The following is an 8,612-nucleotide window of genomic DNA, read 5'->3' as shown; positions in this document are numbered from 1 at the left end:
GGCCCGCACAAAAGCGGCGATCAAACAGCTGTCGTCCTGATGAACCTGGAAAAGAGAGAGAAGTAAAAAATAAATAAAAGGACACTGAAATCCCGATGCGAAGCCGCCCCAGCCGCATGAGTATAGCACGGCTGCTGCGTAGGAGAAGTGAATGCATGAGATTATGCATATGAGGGAGGAACCACTTCGAAATCAATTTGCGCACCCTGCGACTCAGATAGTATTTTTTTTTCTTTAATACCACGCTCCACACGCCCGCTCGTCTTCCGCTTTGACGTTGAGATGGCCGCACGTCCAGCTAGCTCTCTTCTTCACTCGGAGCCGCGCGCGGCTCGAAAAATAAAGCAAGAAAAAAAAAAGAACGCGAGCTAAATGACGTACAACGAGAAGTACTACGTGTGTGCATGCATGTGTGTGTTCGTCTGTGCGTAAATAAGCGCGTGGCGTGCGATGAAGGCGGGCGATGGCGCGGTCGGAGCGATTCCTCGAACGAGTCGTGCTACGTTCTGCGGCGGCGCGAGACCCCGGATCACCCCTTCCTCTCCTCGCGGTACCTCGCCGTCGGGTTCGCGTTTTTTCTCGCGCTTTGACGGCACAAGTGGCGACTTCGGTGACTCTGTCGCGCCCGTATACGGCGTCCCATTGCGCTGCCGAGTGGAACGAACGATGCGAGAACGGCTGGTGCGCGGAGCAAGATTAACGAGGACGTGTTTAGGCAGGGGGATACACCGCTAGGGGGAGCCCTCTTCCACCGGCACTGTCGCTCCCCCTACGGGTGTAACATTTTTAACTGAAACAAAAGAACGCATACAAAAATAGTGAGAGAGAGAGAGAGAGAGAGAGAGAGAGAGAGAGAGAGAGAGAGAGAGAAAGAAACTGAAACGACGAAAGAAATTATCGCAAACAGCCAGGCGCGAAGTCATCAAAGACGGGCCGGCCCCACTTTGCTAATGTCGGGAACGAATCGCAACTCGAGCACCAGAAATTTGACGCTTCCTATACGGAGACATATCTGTCACCCGTGAGGACGCGTGCACAAGCATAAAAGCTGGCTTTATGTGGCCGCCTTTCGTGTGTTCAGAGATCCTCTTTCGTTTGCACTTTCGTGAGTCAATATACCAACACTGGCAAACTCGTTCTCTTCGTGCGGCTCTTGAGCCCGTTGCGCACGATTAATTCAGTTTATTCTTCAGCGAAAATCGGCACCCGATAAGTTCTTCCTTTTCTTTCTTGTGCGTGAAAACTCGGAAATCGACGATCGCTTTGAAAGGCTACTTTTCAACAGTTAATCTCTCTCTCTCTCTCTCTCTCTCTCTCTCTCTCTCTCTCTCCCTTCTTTCTTTCTTTTTATGCGGACTCCTTGAATTTGCGTTCGCTTGGTGTGCCACCATATTACAGCCTCGTACCTTCTCCCGCTCTTCTGCTGTTCCCGTATACCAACTTCTTCGCATCAAGGGGACGCCGTTTGTGCGTATAGATTTATATACCATTCGACATGGATACTTCCTCCCTAGCCATAACGCTATTCAACATCAGACGTCTGCCGGAAAAAAAAAAACGCTAAAGCAACGAGCGCCACGTTGTGGCCTCAACGCCGAGTTCGTTCCGTCAGAGGTCCTTTCCCAAATTCGTAGAAGCTGTTGTCTTGCCAAGCTGTGGCACTATAGCGAAATTGCGCGATCTCCGCGGGAAATATCACCGCCTTCTCTCTCTTTCTCCTTGTTTATTTTGCTGTTTACTACAACCGGATGGTTCTCCGTAACTTTAGTACGTATCTAATGATTCGAGCAAAAATTTCAGTATTGTGCATTCGCCTTTGGAAAGTCGACACAACAGGCAACGTTTGGTTTGGTTTGTTTTTCCTTTTCTCTCTTACATTCTTTCTCTTCCTGTTGTTCCTTAAATATTTCAAAGCCCCCTTACGTATGCTTCTGTATATGTAGTTAATTATAAGTATTGCAGTGACGGCGTGTACGTCTACAGACCCTTCGTGCGCCCAAAAAAAATCCTGTTCATTGAACATTTTGTTTGGTCACATTTCTTGTATCTTCTAATTCGTAAAAACCTAACTGCGGAACAAGTTAGGAATTTAAAGGCGAAAGCCTTAAGCTGCTCATATCCACGATAGACTTGAAAAAAAAAGAAACACGTTGTCGGGCCCAATGGTACAAATACTATCATCATCAGCAATGACTCGTACCCCCTAAGCAAGCAAAAAAATGCAACGGCTCATCCCCATCATAATGCAGAGACTGAAACCACTGAGCAAAGGGAAGCGTATTGTGCTTACATTCATTAGAACCACGTGTTGAAAGTCGCAAACGAGCACCATACATTGTTGCACCCGTGGTTGGGGGACCGACGACACAAGGGAAAGAGGGAGCCGGCGAACGGACGAGAGGCGCCCCACTGCAGCACGTGCCGGCCGGCGCATCTACCAACAACCTGATCCGTTCCACCGCCTTTTCGGCGAACCGCCCACTCAGTGCGAGGCGCGGGCGCCCCCGACAAGGACGAAGGCCTCGGTGCGGCCAAAAGAGAACGTGGACTTTGTGTTTCTTCTCCCTTTCCCTTCTCCTTTCTTCAATATCTTTTGTAAATAAACCAGTCTTGAAACGTATCCCAACGAGTAAAGTTCCTTCCTTCGAGGCTCCTGCGTGCACGGCCGACGCCGTCGACCTTAGTAAACGCGCAGCAAATTTAGCGGAGTCGTCCAAGAGCGACAGCAATTAGAGTTAGCCCAAAGGCGCGAGCATTCATTTACATTTTTTGGTGCCGAAACCCGGGAATACTTCGCCTGCTGACATCGAAAGCGCCATGGAACGACTACAGAAGAAGCAAGCTGCCCTGCGACAAGCAATCGAAAAAATCATCGCAGCTGCCAGCGACCTACTGCAATCGCCAACCATCCAAGTCGGTGAGCTTGAGGAACACCTCGACCTTATCCTCGAACAAGCGGATGAGTTGAAATCTGTTAACGAGAGCATCGAAAAGAAGATAGATCTTCAAGAATTAGATGCAGAATTAGAAGCCTGCGCTGCATACACGGAGAAGATCTGCTCCATCAAAACAAAGATCAAGAGAGCTCTCAGGAGTCAGACAGCCAACGAGAGCCGGTCGACAACTCCGTCAGTCACAGGCAACGCATCAGAGCAGGAAGCATACCACATCGGTTCCGTTCCACCTGCGACATTCCAGCCAGTATCAGCAACAACCAAGTTACCGAAGTTAGAAATCGGAAAATTCAGCGGGGACCTGCGCTCGTGGCAGAAATTTTGGAACCAATTTGAATCAACTATTCACAAGAACAGCACCCTGCCTGCAATAGCGAAGTTCCAATACTTAACCAGTTATCTAACCGGAAAAGCCGCCGCTGCCATAGAGGGGTTGCCGATCAGCGATAGAAATTACGACATCGCAGTGAAGACCCTCATTGAGAGATTTGGGAAGGAGGACGCCATAATTGAGGACCACATGTCGCGCTTGCTTGACGTCCGCCCAGTCCACGATCTGCGGGACATCGAAAGGCTGAGGAGCCTCTACGACGAAATCCGCTCGGCAGTCCGAAGTCTAGAGGCACTGGGAGTGTCGTCGAGCACCTACGGCACGTTGCTTCTCACCGTCCTTCGTAAAAGTATCCCAAGTGAGCTTTGCTTGGCATACTTCCGACGGAAGGCTGCCTCACCTGAAACGCCACAACACGAGCTTCTCAGTTTCCTCGATTTTATGAGAGAGGAGGTTGAGAGCAGAGAGAGAGCACAGAGTGCACTACGCCGTGGGTACCAGGACGCCGCTATCAGACAGAAAGCGCCAATCAAAGGGGATGTTCGTCTGCAAAACCCATCGGCATCTGTTCTCACCGTAACCGACGGCGAAACGCAATGCGCATTTTGTGGTGCAGAGGGACATCAACCAGCGAACTGTGTCGCCCCCGTGCCCATGGCCAAGAAAAAGGAGGTGATGTCAAGAGAGAGGCGCTGTTACAAGTGTGCGAAAAAGAAGCACCGTGCCGCTGAATGTAGAACTGCAAGGTGGCTGAAGTGTGCCAAATGCTCTGGACGACACGCAACTGGCGTCTGCGAGCTCAATCAAAGACCGACACACCCTCCTTCAATCGGAGATGCTGCACCAGCAGAGACAGCAGTACAATCATCGCTTCAGGTGGGACCAGCACTGGGAAAGACCCGTGTGCTTCTGCAGACTGCACGAGCGTATGCGGAGGGCCAGCACAACAGCGCTCTGGTGAGAATGCTGCTTGACGGTGGCAGCCAGAGAACGTTTGTACGACAGGATGTTTCCCGGCGCCTCAATCTTCGCGTCATAGGAGGGGAGAAGCTAGCTATCTACGCCTTCGGAAGCGAGAGACCGTCTGAAGAAAGAAGGTGTCATCGCGTGGAATGCTGGCTGCGAAACTGGCGCAACAACACCAGAGTTCGGATCGAAGCATTAGAGGTGCCCGAGATCTGCGGAGACCTCCTCCCACCACCTGACGACTCCACGGCTAGCATCGCTCGTGAACAAGACCTCCAGCTTGCTGACACCTTGCCTGACGGCTACCATCCTGGTGTTGGAGTTGAGCTGCCTATCGGGGCCGATCACTACTGGGATATAGCAACAGGAAATGTCAAGCGTCTTGGTGAGAAGCTCGTGGCCATGGAGACTGCGTTTGGATGGACATTGCAGGGCACAGAGTCTACATCGTCCGTCGCAACCTTTCTATCGAGCACCGGAGTGATGCGGGTAGGTGTGACCACAGCACCCGACGAAATCTCTCGTCAACTGAGGTCATTCTGGGAGCTGGAGCACCTTGGGATCGTCAACGATACACAGCTGACCGCCAAAGAAGACAGCGTTCTTCGGGCCTTTGAAGAAACCATCACCCAGAAGAACGGTAGATACCAAGTAGCTCTCCCATGGAAAGAAAACGCGTCAGACTTAACAGACAACAAGAGCATAGCATCGCACAGACTTCACTCATTAACGGCGAAGCTGCTCCGACATGAAGAAACCGTTCTAGACTACGATCAGGCAATCAGGAACTACCTGCAAGCTGGACACGCCGAGGAAGCGAACGAACTGGGTGAGTCCCCGCTGGGGCCCATTTACTACATGCCGCACCGAGGTGTTGTCCGGCCTGGTAGCGAAACAACTAAGTTGAGAGTCGTATTCGATGCCTCCTCCAAAGCGGCGGGAAAGCTGTCACTGAACGACGTCCTCTTCGCAGGACCTAATCTAAATCCAAACCTAGCGGACATCCTGATTCGATTCCGAGTGCATAATGTGGCCATAATGTCCGATATAGAAAAGGCTTTCCTTCAAATCGAGCTTGCAGAGAGTGCGCGCGACGCTGTCCGCTTTCTGTGGTATCAAAGTACACCAGGGCAGGGCGACGCGCTTCCTCCAATCAAAGAGTATCGCATGACAAGGGTGCCATTCGGCGTTACATGTAGCCCGTTCCTCCTCGCAGCTACCTTAAGTCATCATCTCAAAACGGTACAGGAGAAATTTCCTCGCATCGCCAAGATCCTGAGTGACAACCTGTATGTAGACGACTTGGTTACTGGTGCCGACAGTGTAGAAGAGGCAGAGCGCATAATCAGGGAATCGCAGTCCATACTCAAGGCTGCAGGTATGAACCTCAGGAAATGGCGATCAAACTACCCAGAACTGATTGCATCGTTTGCCGAGACTGAAAGCGCCCAAAAAACTCTACCGGAGCTAGGCCCCACAAAGATTCTCGGTGTAGAGTGGAGGCCTGACACAGACGAATTCGTTTTTGAGATGACCGCCCTGATTGGATTTTTGGCAAGTCGGCAAGACACGAAGCGATTCGTATTGCAGGCCTCGGCGCGCATTTTTGACCCATTTGGCTTTCTCTCGGCCATTACCATCACGGCAAAGATCATGTTCCAGAGCCTCTGGGAGCGAGGTACGGCGTGGGACGAAAGGGTTCCCTCAGATTTACAGGAGACATGGGATAAATGGTGCCAACAGCTTCCTCAACTTCGGCAGATATCAGTCCCAAGAATATTGGCTCGTAACCTAAGACATGCCCGAACGAAATCTGAGCTGCACTTATTTTGTGACGCTAGCCCGAAAGCATACGGTGCAGTGGCCTACATCAAGGCGCAAAATGAAGAGGGTGAAATCACCATAGCACTATTAATGGCAAGGGCCAGAGTCGCTCCACTGAAGCGACTGTCACTGCCGCGGCTAGAGCTGATGGGAGCGCTGATTGGTGCACGGCTCGCAAGCTACCTGACAGAGCAACTGAACGTAGACGGCATTTCCGTGCACTGTTGGACAGACTCAACTGTCGCACTCAGTTGGATAAGGAGTTCTGCGCAAAGGTGGAAACCCTTCGTTTGCAATCGAGTGCAGGAAATTCAAACGCTAACAGACCCAACTGTGTGGCAACATTGTCCCGGCAAGGAGAACCCGGCGGACTTGCTTACCCGTGGGATCTTGCCTGCGGAGCTGGTCGGACGCAAGGACTGGTGGACAGGCCCAGGGTGGCTTAAAAGGGAAGAACGAGTCACTGCGGTGTCAGATATCCGGGAGGGCGAGCTTTGCATGGCAGAAGAGCGAGCGGTCCATATTCTTCACACTATCACAGAGAGCGCACCGGAACTACTAATGAACCTGGAAGACCATAGCTCACTAACGAGAGTGCTCCGTATAACAGCGTGGGCCAGGCGTTTCATTCTAAACTGCCGAGGCCGGCGGAAACTTACGGGCGAGGTGACGGCTGAAGAGGTAGCCGACGCGGAAAAGCTTTGGCAAAGAACCTGTCAATTAGACATGTTCGGGAACGATGTTTGCGCGCTGCGTGCCGCCAGACCGCTCGACCGGGCATCGTCAGTGATAGCGTTGAACCCATTCTTGGACGCTGACGGTATAATGAGAGTTGGCGGGCGGCTTCAGTACAGCACAGAAGAAGAAAGCGCTAGGCATCCTGTAATATTATCACCGTCTCATCCGTTCACACGCTTGCTCATTTCTTCGGAGCATAGACGCCTACTGCACGCCGGAGTACGGGACACGTTATCCCAACTTCGAGAACGCTACTGGATTATTCGAGGAAGACAAGCCATCAAATCGGTCATTCGATGCTGTCTTCCGTGCCAGAGGCAGAGTTGCCGAGCTGCACAAGAGCCCACTGCCCCGCTTCCCCCCTACAGAGTGACCCAGGCTGAGCCATTTGAGACGACGGGTGTCGACTTTGCGGGGCCCATATTCTACAATGACAGCGGGTCCGAACACAAAGCTTATATTGCTTTGTTTACTTGTGCGACAAGACGAGCCGTTCACCTCGAGCTTGTTAGAGACCTCTCGGCGAAGTCATTTCTGATGGCGTTTAAGAGATTTGTGTCAAGGAGGGGAATCTGCAAGACGGTTCTGTCCGACAACGCATTGACATTTAAACGGACATCTAAAGATCTGAACCAGATGTTCCACGCCATAAAGGGAAGCGAGGTCCAGTCTTTTTTTAGCGCACAAAATATCAGCTGGAAATTTATTGTTGAGAGAGCGGCGTGGTGGGGTGGCTTTTGGGAGAGAATGGTGAGAACCGTGAAGGCCACCCTTCGCAGAGTGCTCGGAAGGAGCTGCCTTGACCATGACAGCCTCTCCACGGTTCTAACCCAAGTCGAGGCGGCCGTAAATTCTCGTCCGTTGACTTTCGTCTCTTCGGACGCGGGGGAGCTTATGCCCTTGACTCCAGCACATTTCTTAGTCGGTCGCAGGCTAACGAGCTTGCCTCCCTTCCGAGAGACCACCGAAGTCAAATCGTCAGCACAGACACTAACACGCCTATGGAGGAGACGCGCCGGGCTTGTTGACTCATTCTGGAAACGGTGGAGACGCGAATACCTACTGCAGCTTCGCTCAGCGCATGTTACAAAGCCAGGCAGAGGAAGAGGCATCGGTGAGGGAGACATAGTTCTCCTCGGGGATGATCGGGCTCCACGCCAGATGTGGAAAATGTGTCGTGTTTTGGAGACTTTTCCAGGAAGAGATGGCCGAGTACGTGCTTGCAAGATCCTTCTCCCGAACCAAAGCGAACTGCGACGACCCGTACAAGCCTTATACCCACTCGAGAGAACGTGGACTTTGTGTTTCTTCTCCCTTTCCCTTCTCCTTTCTTCAATATCTTTTGTAAATAAACCAGTCTTGAAACGTATCCCAACGAGTAAAGTTCCTTCCTTCGAGGCTCCTGCGTGCACGGCCGATGCCGTCGACCTTAGTAAACGCGCAGCAAATTTAGCGGAGTCGTCCAAGAGCGACAGCAATTAGAGTTAGCCCAAAGGCGCGGTCATTCATTTACACCACGCATACAACGTACAGAAACGCTGCATCTAGTCGAGTGGTACAAAAAAAAAAGACACGTACCCTTCTCAGCGGCTCATACCCCCGTAAACAGTGGCTCATAGCTACGTATGCAAGCACAATATGCAATGGCTCATACCCCCGTAAGGCAGAGGCTACAAACGCTCAGCAAAATGAAGCGAACAGTGCATACAATCGTTGAAACTACCCGTGCAACACCCAGAACAGCATGCGTTTCAACCCCTGCTGAGAGGATGCAACGTAAAGTCGAACTGTTTCTAGGT

At 51.6% G+C, this 8,612-nt stretch overlaps 1 protein-coding gene across 1 annotated transcript; it reads left to right on the top strand.

Moving 5' to 3' along the window:
• Positions 1-2,817: 2,817 nt before the first annotated feature.
• On the top strand, positions 2,818-7,186 carry LOC142558463 (uncharacterized). Its single transcript, XM_075670595.1, has 3 exons — positions 2,818-3,643; positions 4,121-5,929; positions 7,014-7,186. Exons 1-3 carry the CDS (start codon positions 2,818-2,820, stop codon positions 7,184-7,186), a joined length of 2,808 nt encoding a protein of 935 aa, XP_075526710.1.
• The last annotated feature ends 1,426 nt before the right edge of the window (positions 7,187-8,612 follow it).

Source organism: Dermacentor variabilis, chromosome 9 (genome assembly GCF_050947875.1).
Source record: "Dermacentor variabilis isolate Ectoservices chromosome 9, ASM5094787v1, whole genome shotgun sequence".
NCBI classification, from domain to species: Eukaryota; Metazoa; Arthropoda; class Arachnida; order Ixodida; family Ixodidae; genus Dermacentor; species Dermacentor variabilis.
This window is presented reverse-complemented; position numbering and strand designations above follow the sequence as displayed.

What these genes read in the sequence shown, in the direction of transcription:
- LOC142558463 (XM_075670595.1), top strand. Translation starts at nt 2,818, where the DNA reads ATGGAACGACTACAGAAGAAGCAAGCTGCCCTGCGACAAGCAATCGAA. An exon ending in CCTTCGTAAAAGTATCCCAA is followed by an intron (nt 3,644 to 4,120) that starts GTGAGCTTTGCT and finishes CTTCAATCGGAG; the next exon opens with ATGCTGCACCAGCAGAGACA. An exon ending in CCAGAGCCTCTGGGAGCGAG is followed by an intron (nt 5,930 to 7,013) that starts GTACGGCGTGGG and finishes TTCGGAGCATAG; the next exon opens with ACGCCTACTGCACGCCGGAG.